The sequence below is a fragment of the Chrysochloris asiatica genome, unplaced genomic scaffold (genome assembly GCF_000296735.1).
Source record: "Chrysochloris asiatica unplaced genomic scaffold, ChrAsi1.0 scaffold00083, whole genome shotgun sequence".
Taxonomy (NCBI): Eukaryota; Metazoa; Chordata; class Mammalia; order Afrosoricida; family Chrysochloridae; genus Chrysochloris; species Chrysochloris asiatica.
Window position 1 is genome coordinate 4765024 of NW_006408601.1, and position 17724 is coordinate 4782747.

A 17724-nucleotide genomic window follows, 5' to 3' on the forward strand; every position below is an offset into this window, starting at 1 on the left:
TGGTTGAATGTGAAACTGATGATGTGCCCTGTAAACTTTCACTCAATGCAAAATAAAAACATTTAATTAAAAAAAAAAGGAAGGGCGAGCCTAGAGTGTGAGATCCCTACCTACAAAAGCAGCGACAGCAGAGATGGTGGCATGGAGAGACAGAACAGCTGTGGGCTCTACGCCCAGGGACTGGCAAGGCTGTGTGTCTTTGGGCAAGAAGCTGGTTGGCACAATGTGCCCTTTGGATATTTAAGTGAATATATATATATATTTGTTTTGTAAGTACACATTCAAATGTTTTTGCCTTGTTCATTTGTGAAATATAAGATGTAAATGGGAGCCACAGGAGGAAGGGGGATGAATGTTGTTACAGGAAGGGGATTGTAATCATTGAGATGAAGCAAGGTGTGTGCCTCGCTGAATGGAGAGCTGATGATCTTGTTTGTCAACCTTCACTCAATTCACAATAAAAAGTTTTTTTTTTTAAATCTAAAAAAAAAAATTCATTATCTCTAAATTCCAATTTTCCATAAACTTTTTGAAGCTGCCTTATATGGTGGTTATCTGTGGGTATGAGTCCCTTCATCCAGTGCAAGGAAAACTCTTCTCTAGCTCACCTCTGTATAGACAGAATAAACACGCAGTACATGTGTTCACAGAGCAGCATTCTTGGCTGGGGTGTAGGGCTAGGACTTGGTCCAGGACTTGGGTGGCATCAAGGCCTTAGAGACCCTCAATCTCATGGCTTCTCTAGTATCTTCAGACTGGCCTACCACTGAGCATGTGTTGGCAACTAGAGAAGGACACTGGTTGGAGTCAGAGCAGAATTCCCACCTGGATCAAGGAGCAGGGTAGCAGCCCCATCCTCTTCCCAGTTGACATGGTTGTTGTTAATCGCTGTTGAGCTAGCTTCAACTCATGGTGACCCCATGTGTAACAGAATGACTGTTGCTCAGTCCTGCACCAGCTTCATGATTGTAAGCCATAGCATTTGAATTAGGTAGTTTTTGAAAATAGATTACCAGGTTTTCCTTTTTAGTCTATCTTAGTGTCAAAGCTCCACTGAAACCTTTTCACCATGGGAGAATCTAATGACATTTGAAATACTGGTGACATACTTTTCAACATCATAGCAACCCGCATGCTCCAAAATATAACAAATTGACAGATACATGGTAGAAGATGAAATTTGGAAGACTGAATTGATTGAGCCATTTCCCCATTAGGGACCCTGTGTAGCCTCTTAACAACAGATTTGGTCAGTTCTGGGAAGAGGGAAGAGGAAGAAGGCCCAGACAGACCTAAGAAATTTCTTATGCTGGCAGTAAAACTCCTTCCTGTTTCCAGGCCTAGAGCAGCCCCCCTACCCTTCCCTGGGCCCATGTGAAGTGAGGCTCATTTTCCAGGTCCTATTAGTCAAATTCCTGGCATGAATCCAGTCCTGTCAGGGCTGCCTGGTTGCTGTTTGTTGTTTCCTTTTATGAAGCACATCCAGGTGAGTTTTATTGCGGACAGTTCCCCAGGCTCCTGTTTTCACATTTGTCTCCTTTGAGTCTGAGATTGCCAAAGGCTTTTGCAGCTAATGGACCTTACAGCTCCCAAGGGCCATTTAAAGGAAGCACACGGAACTCAGTGCCCAATAATTAGTCAAAGGAAACATAGGCCTCTGGTGAGCCTCTGGAGCTGAGTGGCAGGGAGTAAAGGCATAGGATAGGCACCTCAGGCCTGGTGGGCTTGTGGGGCTTCTAGACAGGCCTCCCTCATCACCTCTCCATGGGTCTCCCTAGTCCCATCCCTGCCCACAGGGTCCTCGGCAGTGTGATGCTGAACTCTTCATGACAAGTTACTGACGACATCCCTACTCCATTCCCTCTCCCCACAAGTCTTACCTTCTTACCATGGATGGACCCTGAGGTCTGAACTCAGGTGTGACTTTTCAGGAGGTCATATAATATTGTGTTCCAATTCCTGGGCTGTGAAACCTGGTTTAGTGAGCTACTTCCCCAAATCAGCCAATGAAAACCCTATGGTCTGATCCTCAACTGATCATACATATAGCAAAACACCAGGCAGTATTCCTTTCTATTGTACACGAGGTTGCCATATGTCAAGGGTTGACTTGATAGCAACTCAAGAATTATTCTTCCAGGATTAGGTCCAAGCGAGGCAAAGCTGGGAAACTAGCTAGAGTCTTTATCTGGTATTCATGTCCCACCATGCACAGGTTTTTTCATTTCTGGTTGGGCAGAGACAGCAAGTCTTCCAGGAAAGTTGAGGGTTTTTTTTTTTTTTTTTGTAAGGACAAGATGGGGAAGAAAAGGTGTTGAGCTCAGCATCCTCTTAAGTCCAAAGAAGGGAGGAGTGAACCAGCGTTTCTTGGCTATCTCTTTTGGACCAGCCATTGCCTACTTTATCTCTTTTCATCCCCCAACATTCTATGGGTGGATGAGGAAACAATTTCAGAAAGGCTAAGTGACTAATGCCAAATCCTATAGCAAGAGGGAGACAGGATTTATGATCATGCTGTGGAATTTCTGCATATTCTTTCTACTACATTTTGCAATGGTGGATGATCAGAGTTTAGCTCCTGGACACTTGATGGCTTCTCTCCAGAAAATCACTGTGGGCTGCTGCTCTCTGCTGGAGCCAAAGGATAGACCTCCAAGGGCCAGACTTTGGATAACTCTGTGGGCATTGTCACCTGGTTGTGCCTGTCTCCACACTGGGCTATGTTGGGGGTGAGGGTACTTGAGTCTCCATCTCATGACTCTTATGAGCAGTGGTGTTGACCCAGGATGCACAGAAGATCCCTCTCTCTATCTGCAGGTGGATGGTGTTCTGTGCTTGGCTGACATCCTGACTGACAACAGCCATTCAGAGGCCACGCGGGCTGAGGCTGCAGCTGTGGTTGCCCAGGTCACCTCTCCACACCTGCCCTTCCCCCAGCACCTCAGCAGCTTCCTGGAAAGCATGGAAGAGATCGTGACAGCCCTCGTCAGTGAGTTGTCTAGTGGGAGGGGACCACTGGTCAGAATTGTCTTCAGGAAGGGCTACGAAGGTCTGCTCATCACACCCCCAATGTCTCCTACATAGATGACCACACTAGCTGAAATGTCACCATTAAAGTGGCTTCATTGGGTTTAAAGAACTCCATTATCAAGAATCTCCTAATAAAATGCATGTAACCTTTCGAGAAGCCCTTTGAATTGTGGTCAGGTTGAGATTAATTGGCCTTTCACAATGGAGTCAGGACAAGCCTCAGGCAGGTATTTGTTGATGTTAAGTGCCTTTCAGTCTCTTAGCAACACTGTACAGGGTTTCGGAGGAGCCACTGGTAGTTTTGAACAACCGACCTTGTGGTTAGCAAAACTGTGCTTAACCTACAGCACCACACCAGGACTCCTAGGGCAGGAATGTTGTTGCTGTTGTTAAGTGCCATCCAAGTCAGTTCTGACTCACAGTAACCCTGTATGGGGTTTCCAAAGAGTGGTTGGTGGGTTTGAACTGCTGTCCTTCTGCTTAGCTGTCCAGTGTTTATCCTGAAGTGCCACATCAGGGCTCCTCAAGCAGGAATAGGTCCTAAGATTTGAGATTAAGATCTTTGACCAGAGAAACTTTGATGGGCTTTGTTTTGAAGCCTCAAGGTTATTGTAGTCAGTGAATCTGACAGCAATGACTAGGCCAAATGACTTCTCAGTAAGCCTCAGCTCATCAGACCCTGTTGCCTGAAATTTCTTTAGGGGATCATGAGAGCTTTGACTCTTGTAAATTCTAAGAATAGTAGTCTTGATATCTAGAATGCAATGCATGGTTCATTCAGCTTTCCTTAACAAAACTGAAGAAACAAGAAGGATAACAATCGTCAGGGAACTTGTTTTGCAAACCTATCTTTGACTCTGTATTCCTATCTTGTTGAAAATGAATAGAAATTATAGCTCAGCTTTTGGAGTCACTAAACCAGGACTGGTAAGATCTGGAATAGCTTAAATTTAGGAGCAACCTGGATCACTGGATAAGAAGTCAAACAACCAAATTTGGTTCCTGACTTTTCATTTGTTCATGTAACAAATAGCTACTGACCAGCAACACTTTATGCAGGCATTGTGTGAGATTCTGACATTCACTTGGCACTTTACCTTATAAAGCTCACTTTACAATTTTCCTCACATAGTAACCTCACCTAGATGTGCTTCTTAAAAGGGATCTGAAGCCCTTTCTCTAAGGGCCCTTCTAGCTCTAGACTTTTAAGAACTGCAAATACTTTCCACATAGGCAGCATCAGTTAAGTTGACTTTATGGCTAGTTTCCTGTCATTAGGTTGGTGGCACCCACAAGCTAGAAAATCAGCTTGCCAACGTCCACATTTAATTCAAAATTGTAAACACACAGAAGCCAATAGTTGGAAGTCTTGGCTGGAGGTGAGTTGGAGGCCTGGTAAATTCAAGTAGCCATAAAGTTCAATACTCACTCTTTACAAGAGAAGAAACCAAGGTCTACAGAGGTTGAAGAACTTTCTTCAGTACAGACGACAGTGTCAAGGTTTATTTATGCTAAGAGTCTCATACTCAAATGCCCAGAAAAGCCATACAGGAAACAGAAATGAGTTGGAGAGAGCCAAATAAAAGAAGGAAATAAGAGGGTTTGCATCCTGCATCAAATTTAAAAGCATAAGCGCATTAACTAAAGTGAGTCCTGGTGTGGCGCTGTGGGTTAATGCACTGGATTGCAAGAGCAGTTTGAACCACAAGGTCGGCAGTTCAAGCTCACTAGCTGCTCCTCGGAAACTCTATACAAGGCCACTATGGGTCAAAACTGACTTGAAGGCACTTAACAACAACAACAACAACAAAGGAGGAAATAACCAATTCCACTTGAAAGTGACTATGTTGGAAAGGCCGGGAAGTTTAAGGATGAGCCCCAATGATTAAATTTCTAGAAAAATCTTTTAACTTATGAATGTTAACAAATAATAAAGTAAACAAACCAAAATATATATAGTCCAAACAACCTTTCACTATTGCTATATGCCCATTCTGTCCAGGCTGGACTTTTCCCTGAAGACGACGAGTCTACCTGTGTATTTCACTCTGATGAAGATACATTTTAGAGTCCACATAGACTCAGCAGATGGGCTGTATCTTTTGGGCAAGTAGCCAGGCCCCTGTTCTTTGGTGGGAAATGGCTTTCTAGTTTCTTGCCATTCCCTGGAAACATTTATAAATGAGTCACAGAATCCTGAATATAACCTTCATAGCACATCCCAGGTGATTCAGACTATGGTTCAAATAAATGTGCACCAAAATTAAATGTCACTTAGGTGGTTGTGTTAATAATTGCTGCATCAGCAGCAATGGTCATTTGTGCATGGGAATAAGCGTGCATGTTGGGACCTAGACGAAGTTTTTTTAGCAAAGTGGGCCAATGACTTCCTTGATCTCATCCAAGCCCTGGCTCTGGGGAGATGGTCTGGAGGTACAGGCTTACCACAGAGGTTCCCCAGAAATCAGGTAGGCTTTCTGCTCCTGTAAACATTTACAACCTCAGAAACCCTATACAAGGTCACTATGAGTCAAAACTGACTTCACAGCACATCACCACTACCACCATCCAACAGGCATTAGACAAAGGAGTCACTTAATTAAGAGTTCTTAATTCCTGGTTTGGAGTCCTGGTGTGGTAATGTAGGAGAATGCACTGGACTGCAAGGTCAGCTTGAACCACAAGGTTGGTGGTTTAAGCTTACCAGCTGCTCTTCAGAAACCCATACAGGGGTGATATGCTGTAACAACAGCAACAACAATAATTCCTTGCTTATCAACAGCTGAATTCTTAGGTAGATTAAGATTCTGAGTTGCTTACTGTTGACACCCACTCGGTCAGGCATACTGTCCTCCCTGTAGGATTGCAACCTAGGTCTATGAGGGAGGGTATCTATGGGAATGAATCAGAGCCAAGAGATCGCATGGCATATAGAAAGAATGAGAACTTGAGAGCTGGCAGACTTGAGTTTAATGCTAAGCCCCAACCATTACTGACCACAGACATTGGGCAAGTCATTTAACATTTGAATCTTCAGTTCCTTCATCTAAAAAAAATTGTAATAAAAATTGGGTTGCTGAGGATTCAATGGCTTAACAAGGTAAAAAATATATAGCAGTGGCCTGGTGCAAAGTAAACACTAGTTAAGTGGTAGCTTCAGCTTCTCTGGATCTGAGCTTCCATACCTGTAATGGAGATGATTACTTTCTAATTTTGAGGGTGCTCAGAATGTAATGGAACAGTGCAAGGTAAACTGCAGGTGTTCGGCTGTTATTTTCCTGCCCCTTTGTAGGTAAGGACTAGTAGCTGCGTTCACGGCAAGGTGCCAGGAGCTAGTAGTTAGCTCAATATCAGAATCTGGAAGTATACTCTGTGAAGAGGCAAGAACTAGGGACCAGGAGAGAATGTGGTTCAACTCTGTCTCCTGACATTTCTTTCTTTCCTGGTGCTATTTTCCTGAAGTGGCTTCTCTTCCTGGGGTTTGGTAGAGGTATTATCAGTTGGAGAAGTTCTGGAACTGGGAGCATCTTGATTGTTGGTTCAGTTCAAGCTGAGGAACAGAAGTCAGATGCATTACCCTTTGGAACATGGGTGAGGCACAGCACTATGGACTGAGCCTTTTTATGCTCCCTCCAGCAGCTGGAGCCCATTGCAGGCCATGTAGGCCCATGGGGCATTGTGTTGGGTAATGTCAAAGGAAGGGGCAGGGGCTCTCATCCTTAACAACCATTAGTACAAGAACAGATTTAAGGGGAGGAATCTGGTTAGTCTGGGGTATGGCCTCTGATATCAGACAGGAAGACCTTGATATTTAGGGCCATGGTGTAGGCCTTTCCTGCAGCTAGAAGATTTTTATCCTGGGCCCAAAATGAAGTTCCAAATCTCCACTGATGCCAGCTGGAGAGGTAGAGTCTCTTGTGTTTTAACTTTAGCCTCTTTCTTAAAGTTAGTGAGCAACAGTCTCATTTGTGTTACTAGAGCGACAGATGGTCTCAGAGTTCTTTCCTGTCTCAGAGCCTTTGTTCATGCTGCTTCCTTGACTCGTTCTTCCCCCAAGTGTTCTCATGACTGATTCCCTTTCCTCCTTAATATCTCTGCTAGAAAGTACATTCTTAGGAAGACCTTCCCTCAGAAATTGTGAACTTTTATTAGTTCTCTGTCTTAGCCTTTGTTTATTGTTCCCCTTTCCTTTATCAGAATTTGTGATTATTTATATGAATTTTTTCATTCTTCTCGTGTCTACAATTAGGATGTAAGTTTCACAAACGTCAGGCCCTATCCCTTTGTTCAGCATGCCATTTAAGACCCCAATACAGTACCTGACACATAATGTTCATTTAGTACAATGGAGTTTCAGAAAGTTTGTGGAAAAATGGAATGAAAAGATATTAGAATTTTTGCACAAACCTTTTGAAGCCCCCTTGTACTTGTTGAATGAAGGAATAAATAGGAGCTACACCAAAACACCCAAACCAAACCAACTGCTGTGCAGTAGACCCTGACTCAAGGTGGCCCCATGTGTGACAGAGTAGAATGGTGCTCCAGAGGGGTTCCAATGACTGAGTTTTTGGAAGTCACTAGGTCTGTTTTACAAGGTGGACTTGAACTACCAACCTTTTGGTTAATAGCTGACATTAACCGTATGGTCAACCCAAGGACTTCTACAAGTCTCACACCATGTTTCAAACCCCAGTGATGCCACTCATGTAGACAAATAGATTTTGCACTCTAGTTCCTACTTTCTTCATCCATAAAATGGGCATGATGCTGCTTGTCCACATGATCTCTGACAGCTATTGTGGGAGCCAAATGACATAATTGATAAGGAGTATGCATTGTATCTGTGAAGCTCTTTCCTTCCCTTTCCCATCCAGAACTGTGCCAAGAGGCCTCATCTGGAGAAGTCTTCCTGTTGGCCTCTGCGGCCCTTGCCAACATCACCTTTTTTGATACAATGGCCTGTGAGATGCTCCTGCAGCTGAATGCCATCCGTGTCCTCCTGGAGGCCTGCAGTGACAAGCAGAGAGTAGACACACCTTACACCCGGGACCAGGTAAGAAGCTCGGGGCCTGTAACCATGGAAACAGCAGTCAGTAGCCAGGGCTTAGGTTTTAGGGGCAGTGATGGTGTACCGTTGGGTTAGTCCCAAATCATAGTGATCCTGTATAGGGTTTCCAAGACTGTCAATCTTTACAGGAACAGAAGACCTCATCTTTCTCCTGCTGAGTGGCTGGTGGACTTGAACTGCTGACCTTGTGGCTAGCAGTCCACTATGTAACCCACTATGCTAGTAGAGCTCCTTTCTTGGTGCAGGGAAGATGGTATATCCTGGCAACACATTGTCCAGCCCTGTTAGTCTCTTTCTCTGGCATTCTGAGCTTTGTATTCTGTAGGAAGGTAAAGGTATATGTTCCTAGTATCACTCGTGACCTCAGAGCAGCTCTAAGTCCTGCCCCTCTTTTCCTACCCCAACCACAATAGGGCCTTCTATCTCCATTCAGACTTGTCCATCCTGGGTCCCTGTTCCTGCGTCCATCTGACAGGAGCAAGTTACTTCTCTTCTGTGTCTCATTAGAAGCAGGGCTTAGAGCAGAATTTGTGCTCCCTGTAAGGAATTTTTTAAGGAAAGAGAGGTTTTAACTGCCAAAATGTTGGAAAACATTGAATGAAGGAATTAAAAAAGACCTTTCAGATCTGGAATTCTATCCCATCCCACTTCTACCTCCCTTGGCCTCCACTTTCCACACCCAGTGGCGCTGATGCAGGGTGGATCAGGTGGGTTTTGGGTCTCTGCAAATTCTGCCATGTGCCTGGGCTCTAAGTCAAGTGATCCTCACAACTTCTAAATCAATTCACCTTTATCTGCAACCTAGCTAGTTTCCCTGCTCACCTGTTTCTTCCAAACTTATTTCTTATCTGACTGCTACAATCTTAAATCCCAGTTCTTTCTACAGTTCTAGGAAAGTCTATCTTAATTGATTTGGTGCTCTAGAATTGTCTCTCTTTTTTTTTAAAGTCCACACATCCCAATTCAGTGTTTACATAGCTAGTGTTTTTATTCTTCTCAAATTATTTCACCTGAGTCTCTTTTCTTTTCCTTTAAGGACATACTCGCTGTTCTGTTGTTAGCTACCACTGCATGAGTCCCCATGCACAATGAGATTTGACTGTTGTGATCCCTGGGATTTTCATGGCTGATTTTTCAGATTAGATCACCAGGCCTTTCTTTCTACACTGAGTCTGGAAGCTCCAATGAAAACTGTTCAGCATCATAACAACACAAGCCTCAACTGACGGATGGGTTGGCTTTACATGAGGTACTATGGTTGGAAATCAAATCAGAGTTTTCTGCTTGGAAGACAAAAATTCTACCACTGAACGACAACTTGCTCCCTGTGTTGTATACTTCCCCAGCATTTCTGAGGGTCTCTAGGCCAGGATGGGAGCACATGATGTTGTTGTTGTTGTTATGTGCCATGGAGTTTTGGCTCCAACTCATAGCGACCCTGTCCAGGGTTTCTGAGGCTATAAATCTTTACGGGAGCAGAAAGCCTCATCTTTCTCCTGTGGAACAGCTGATAATTTCCAACTGCTGACCTTGTGGTTCGGGGCCCAATTCGTAACCACTACGCTACCAGAGCTCCTTGATAAAAACTCCCTAAATATTTGTTTGGGGAGTAAAAGGGAAGGAGCAGGATGGTGCTTCATCAGTTGTTTATTATCCTTAGAACTGCCTGTTGAAGAACAGCTGATGAGAGAAACTCCAGAGAGAATTTTCTACTGTAAAGTTCTTGACATATAAGAGTTGCAATCATTCTTTAAGGTTGGTGATATTTATCCCATTTTATAGATAAGAGGTTCACAGATGATGCCCCCCAAATCAGATGGTTGGCAAGTAGTTAGCCAGTATTCAAATTCTGGCCTCACTTAGACCTGGATCTTTGGCACTCATCGGCTGCCATCTTTGAAAATGAACTAAAAGAGGTGGTACTGTTGTAGCGTCAGAGACACTGCTTGCAGATCCTTCCCTTGTCATTTCTTGATTGGGTGATTCCCAGCTTCCTCATCTATTAATTAGTACATTAATGCCTATCTTGTAGTGTGACTGTGAAGGCCAGTGAGATTAAACATGCAAGGAGCCTAACACAATGCTTAGGCTCTGCTAAGTCCTTAATACATGTTGAATATCAATATTTTCAAACCTGCTGTTTCAGGGAAGACCAATAATAACGGATTATCCCAAATCCTCGTCTTCACTTTCATAGTTATTCATGATGTTCCAGACTTCCTTTCCATTGTAATCTCTCACTTTTCAGAGTTGGCCAGGTTCTTCCCCTCTCCTCCTAGAGTGACCACATAAAGACGGTTGGCCGTGGGCTGGCTGTTGGTCTGACTAGTTCCTGATGGGACATGCCCATTCAGTCACAGCCATTAGTCATGAGGAAGGAAAGTGCAGGGGCCAGAGTTTGTGCTCTGCCTTGCTCACACCCTTTTTTTCTTTAGCTGGACACCTCTGGTTGCTGTTTCTGTTACCTGCCCGACATGTTAAGTGCCTTCACTGTCAAGTGCCTCTACTGTGACTGACTCTGGTCAGTACACACAAGATTCGGTAGCACAGCAATGAGACTTTTAATAGTTTCTCTGCTATTAAATAATCATGTAGCTTTGAACCATGCATTTTGAGCCTCACGCTCCTCATCTGTAAAATGAAGTTGAAAAATACATACTTCTCAAAGTTAAAAAAAAAAAAAAACTAAGCTAGTGAAAGTAAATTCTTAGTACAGTTGCTGGCATATAAAATCAGTTGCTGTTGAGTTGACCCTGAATCACAGTGGCCTCATTTGTGTCAGTGTGGAATTGTGTCCCAGTCAGGAGGGACCATTCGCAGGAGAAGGATATCATGTTTGAAAAGGTGGAGGGTTAGAGAAAAAGAGGAAGACCCCCAATGAGATGGATTAGCCAAGTGGCAGCAGTAGTGAGGTTGGCTCAGGATCGGGCAGTGTTTCCTTCTGCTGTGCATAAGGTCACTATGAGTCAGTACCGACTTGATGGCACCTAACAACAACGACAAGGTTTTTAGTAGCTGCTATTTTGGGAAGTAAGGAGCTCTGGTAGCGTAGTGGTTATGAATCAGGCTGCTAACCTCAAGGTCAGCAGTTCAAAACTACCAGCTGTTCCATGGGAGAAAAATGAGGCTTTCTGCTCCCGTAAAGCTTTATAACCTCGGAAACCTTGTACAGGGTCACTATGAGTTGGAACCAACTCCATGGTACTCAACAACAACAACGTTTTTGGAAGTAGTTTGCCAGGTTTTCCTTTGGAGGGACCTATAGGTAGACTCAAACTTCCATCCTTTTAGTAGCTGAGAGTGTTAACCATTTGCATTATCCAGGGAGTCTGCTTGGGTCATAGAAACTATGGAAGGCACTGGCAATATTAGTATTTGAAAGTGTGACAAACAGCACTGAATGGGGAATCTTTGTAGGGACGTTCCCTTGTCTGTAAAATTGGCTGTTCCTTGGCTCTCTGAACAGAGACCCTCTTCCCATCAGGAGGACTGACTGACCTCCTCCTGATGCCTTGATGATTCCTAGGAAGTGGGGGCATGGGAGAGGCTACACGTAGCAGCTCTGTCTGCATCTGGCCAAGAGTTGTTCCTGTTCCTCCAGGTCTGAGCCCAGCATGTCCTGTGTCTTCTCTGTCCTCAGGATGGCTTCACCTTCTGCCCTGGCTCTGAGCAAGCACTTAGCTGGTGAAAGCACAACCATTAAAGAAACAAATGACTCTCTCCTGTGGCAGGGGAGAATTAAGGTGATCAGAGGGCTCTCTGTAATGAAGACAAAAAAGATGAATTAGGCTCTGAAGTGCTCACCACCCCCTGAAATACTTAGGAGATTAAATGCCCCGTGAGGCTTCCGGTAATGAATCGACCAGTGATGTCAGGGCTGTGTGCTCTGAGCCTCTTGAATTTGGATCTACACTTTGGCCACCTCTATTTGGACATCTTGGTGAGATTTCCTCCATCATCTCAGCAGGCTGAGTCCACATTATTGGTCCAATAGATGCATCCATAGCCATGCTTGTCCTGTGCCCTCCCTTGGCAGATTTAAACTCTTTCATTCCCTCTCTCCTAAATGCAGATCCAGTGGCATATGGTCAGGCACTGTAATAAGTATTGTCCTAGTAACCATATGGTTGGCAGTTCAAACCCACCAGCTGTCCTTGGAAATCCTATACAGGGTTGCTGTGAGTCAGAACTGATTTGTTGGCCCACAACACCAACAGATGAAGTCATCTGTGGGGCTAGGTGTTCACATCTATAGGATCTGTTTTTGAGGCGCCATGCGCTCAGGGAGCCCAGCTTTCTGACTTGGCTTTGGAAGGCAGGATAGGGACTGACTGCAGGCATGCTGACTAACCCCTGCCCCACCCTTCAGCAGCGTCAACCTAGGGTGAAAGGGAGCTGGCCATCTTCTCTCATCCCTAATTCCTGGTCTGTACTTTCCATGGAAAAACACTATTTGACATTTAGAATGCCTGGATTTTGTAGCCTCTCTGTGACCTCACCATGAATACCATTTATTAAGAGTCCTTTTATTTACCAAGAATTATTTATAGGAGAAGAAATGGAAGTTAGTAGAAAGAGTAGCTTTGATGCACATCTCAAAATACATAAAATTTCAGCACATACATGTATGATGTATATGTATGATGGTTATTGTGAGGACAAATGAGATAATATACATGGATGATATATATACATGCAGGCAGACAGTTTGGCAGGCAGATGGGCTGACGATGACTCTCAGGATCAGCAGGTAATAGAGCAGGCCACTTGCTCAAATCCAAAGACCTGGAGGTTGGAGGCTATTGCCTGAGTGTCCAATATATTGCAAGCAGGCCATACCCCCAAGGAAACATCCCTTCAATTGATTGGCTGCTGGCAGTGAATCATCATAGAATTAACTACACCTGCTCATAGCAAATCATCTTAGAGTTTGCTACACTGTATTAGAGCTCACCATGGGGATAACAGCATCTCAACCGCCAAACCACTGGGGTTGACACAAAACCTAAGCCAGGTTGACACAAAACCTAAACTATCACTTAGAAACAGCGCATGATTTGGCTTAGACAGACCTGAGTTCAAATGCTTGTTTTGCCATTTATTAGCAGTGTGACTTTGGGCAAATTGCTTAACCTCTCTGAGCTATAACCTCCTTGTATGTGCATGGAGGTAATAATACTACCTCCCTCATTGTGTCATTGTGATGATTACATGAGATAATGCTCATAAAGTACTTAGAACCAAAGTAGACACTCATTAAGGAATGGGAGTGGAGTTTCTGATAGAACTACAGATTGAAATAGGGTTTGAGACAAGGAATATTAGCTTTGGGGAAGGAAGGCGGCAAAGTCAGGAAATGTAATTAATGTGGTGGTAAGTGCTGTTGTCTCCACTCTTCTGTTAGCTTGTCATACTGTGGTCGCTGGGATGCTGGATTTGAAATGCCAGCAGCATCACCCACGGTAGACATGACTAGTAGCAGACCATTGTGAGATATAGTGCTAGAAGATGAATCCCTTAGGTTGAAAGGCACTTAAAATACACTGGGGAAGAGCTGTCTCTTCAAAGTAAAGTTGACCATAATGACATGAATGGAGTACAACCTTTGGGACCTATTTTGCTGATGGGGCATAGCTCAAAATGAAGAGAAATATCTATCAGTTATTGGAACATGGAATGTGTGAAGTATGAATCTAGGGAAATTGTAACTTGTCACAAATGAAATGGAATGCATACAAATGAATATGCTAGACATTAGTGAACTGAAACACAGTGGTATTGGCCATTGTGGATCTAAAAATTATATGGTTTACTATGCTAGGAATGACTAATTAAATGTCACTTTTATCACCAAAAAGAACATTTCAAGATTTGTCTTGAAGTACAGTGCTGTCTGTGATAGGATATTATCCATATACCTACAAGGAAGACCACTATTATTCAAATTTACACATGAACCACTAAAGTTAGTGATGAGGAAATTGAACAAAATTCTACCAATTTCTTTAATCTAAAATTAATCAAACATAAGGAGCTCTGGTAGCGTAGTGGTTATGAATCAGGCTGTGAACCACAAGGTCAACAGTTCGAAACTACCAGCGGTTCCGCGGGAGAAAGATGAGGCGTTCTGCTCCCGTAAAGATTACAGCCTCGGAAACCCTGTGCAGGGTCGCTATGAGTCGGAACCGACTCCACGGCACTTAACAACAACAACAACAACATGGGTTAATGTGCCAGACTGAAAAGCCATTTGAACGGCAAGGTCGGTGGTTCAAGCTTACAAGCTGCTCCTCGGAAATCCTATACAGGGTTGCTATGGGTAGGAATTGACTCAATGGTTCTTAACAACAACAATATAATCAAGATGCATTGGTAATTACTGGTGATTGGAATATGAAGTTTGGAAATAAATAGAAAGAAACAGTAGTTGGAAAATATGATCTTTGTAATACAAATGATGCTGGAGATCTCATGATACAATTTTTTGAGACCAATGACTTATTCGTTACAAATACCTTTTTTAAACAACACAAAGGTGATTATACACATTGACCTCACCAGATGGAATACACGGGAATCAAACTAACTACATCTGTAGGAAGAGATGGTGGAAAAGCTCAATGTCATCAATTTATAAGGCCAGGGGCATACTGTGAAACAGACCATTAATTGCTCATATGTAAGTTCAAGCTGAAACAGAGGATAATTAAAGCAAATCCACCAGAGCCAAATTATGACCTTTGAATATAGTCGACCAGAATTTAGATACCATCTCAATAACAGATTTGATGCATTAGAGACTAATGGTCAAATTCCAAAGAGTTGTGGGACAACATCAAGAACATATTACAGGAAGAAAGCACAACATCATAAAAAAGACAGGAAAGAAAGAAAAGACTTAAATGGATGTCAGAAGAGACTCTGAAACTTGCTCTTAAGAATAGAAAAGCTAGGGGGCGGGGCTTGATGGCAGATAGGGTAGAGGTGCAGTGAAGTTCTCCATCAGCAATACCACAGAATTCCAGGTGAAGTGGGTTCAAGGAAGAGCCTCCAAACTCTGAACCACATAGGTAGGAATATTTTAAAAGTTTGAAGACTTAATAGCTAGTGGAATTTGTAGTGGAAGTAAGAACACTCATACTTTAGAATCTACTGGGCTTGGTGGCCTGGAGTCAACAACTTGGGTGAGACCAAATGGCAAGACCAAGCGGGGAGCAGACCCACTACAGAGTAACGCTGCAGGAACCTTGGAGCAAAGGTGGACAATACACTTTGTCGGTTTTGCTTTCTTCTGATTTTTTTTTGGTGTCTCTTCATTGGCCCCCCACTGTTTGTGCACCTCCATTCTGGTGACTAGAGGGGGTACCTGAACAAGTGGACACCCCCAGCCCCCACCACTGGTGGGTTCTTCTGCCACGAATGTACATAGATACTCTCAGAAATTAAAGAGACCAGCAGCCCAAGAGCCAGCCCTGAACTGTTTTTTAATAGGGAAAAGTCCAGAAGAAGGGGTGTGGAGAGGGAAAGAGAGTTTAAAAACAAAACAGGCTGAAAATTAAATCCTGAGGTACACCATAACAACCAATAGTGGTATCTTGAAATTTATCAGGTGGCCTTGAAGGCAAGAAGCTGAATGAGGACATTAAAATCATACTCATATTAGGCTACAGATTTCTTTTCTTTTTTTTTTTTTTTTTCCTACTCTCCCTCCTATCCCTTTTCTGTGATTATAGACTACAGTTTACAATCTGTGTTTTTTTCCCTTGTTTTTTTGCTGTTGCTGTTTTACTGTTTTATGTTCTCCCTTTTACCTTTGGGGGACTCTTTCTCTTCCTGTATAACGCAAGAAGAGACAGCAACTGCTGCCATATAATCAAGCTACAATCATACTCTTTAAAACACCAAAATCCAGGCAAGAACCAATACCAACTGCCATATACCAGGGAGGCAGCTAACACCTGTGAAAGTTACTCTGAGTTAAGCAATAAGAAGAATGAAAAGGGAAGCCCACATCCAGACCACATCTACCTGGAGGCAATCAGGAAGCATAAAAATATCAAAACACATACTCAATTAAGTATTAAAGCCACAGATAAACACTAAACATGTCCAAGAAGCAAAAACAGATGACCATATCAGCACATATCCAGAAACAAGATAAAATGTCTGAGACAAATGACCAGAGGTACACCTGGACTGCATTCTGGAAGAAGGGCAAGCCTTGGAAATGCCTGAGAAGGAATTCAGAAAAATGATTATAAAATGTTCCAAAACACTTTACAATGGAGTTGAGAAAAATAAGGAAGAAATCAGGAAAGCACTACAGGAACAATCAAATAAGATTGATACAGCATTGGAAACAATTCAAAACCTACAGAAAGAGGTCCAAATGATCAATAATAGAATATCAGAAATAGACAATACACTGAAAAGGCAAAGGAGTAGAATAGAAGAGATGGAAGGCAGAACCAGTGAGCTGGAAGACAAATCTCTCAATACCACTAAGATAGAAGAACAAACAGAAAAAAGTTTTTAAAACATCTGAAGAAGGTCTAAGATTCATGTTGGACAACATGAAGAGGAATAACTTAAGAATTTTTGGCATTCCAGAACAGGAAGAATAACACAAGTCCACAGAGGAAATAGTTGAAGAACTGCTGGAAGAAAATTTCTCTAACATCCTGAAGAGTGAAAAAATAAACATTCAAGAAGCTCAGTGAACCCCAGGAAGGATAGACCCACACCAAGACATATCATAATCAAGCTCTCCAAAATCAAAGATAAGGAGACAATCCTGAAAGCAGCTAGGGAAAAGAGAAGCATTACATACAAAGGCAAGCAAGTCAGATTAAGCTCGGATCTGTCAGCAGAAAACATGCAAGCAAGAAGGTAATGGCGGGGTGCATATATAAAACTCTGGAAAAAGAAACAAAAACTGTCAAACAAGAATCCTTTATCCAGCAAAGCTATCAATCAAATACAATGGTGTAATCAAAACATTCCAGGATAAACAGAAGATAAGGGATTTTCCCAAAGCCAACCCTGCACTACAAAACATCCTAAAGGGAATTCTGTGGACTAAGAAACAACAGAACAGACAACAACCAGAGATTGACATACGTGGCAGCTCCTCCTAGAACTAAATTGACAGAAGGAGGAGTTGAGAACAGAACAAAACTATAAGAACAAACTCAGAGAATCTGGGAGGTTGGTCTATGATCAAAACATTTACAATATAAAAGAAGGTAAAAACGTAGGAACAGAGACCCAGCTGGTGAGAAGGTCAGGTAGATTACAGAATAAAACAGACTGCAATAAATGGAGTGAAAAGTTAATGGATATAAGGTAACCTTAAAATTTAAGGTAACACTTCACAACACACAAAGAAAATGAAAATCCAAGAAGAACATGGAAAAAAAACTATGAGGAAACTCACAAGAAAGAACAAAAAACCATGAACTTAGCACAAGAAGACATGCTGAACAAAGAAAGCAGCAACACCACAAAAAAACAAACATAATGGCAATAATTAATCGATTACTATCAATAATAAGGAGCTCTGGTAGTGTAGTGGTTACGAATTGGGCGGCTAATCTCATGGTCAACAGTTCAAAACTACCAGCTAT

General features: G+C 42.8%; 1 protein-coding gene across 1 annotated transcript in view; it reads left to right on the forward strand.

The window, feature by feature from the left end:
* The window catches only part of INSC (inscuteable homolog (Drosophila)), a 206064-nt gene that overhangs the window by 145759 nt on the left and 42581 nt on the right, over positions 1-17724 (forward strand). The window contains exons 8-9 of the mRNA XM_006865783.1: positions 2818-2989; positions 7905-8083. Of these exons, the coding sequence (XP_006865845.1) occupies positions 2818-2989; positions 7905-8083 (351 nt within the window). The remainder of the gene's footprint in view (positions 1-2817; positions 2990-7904; positions 8084-17724) is intronic.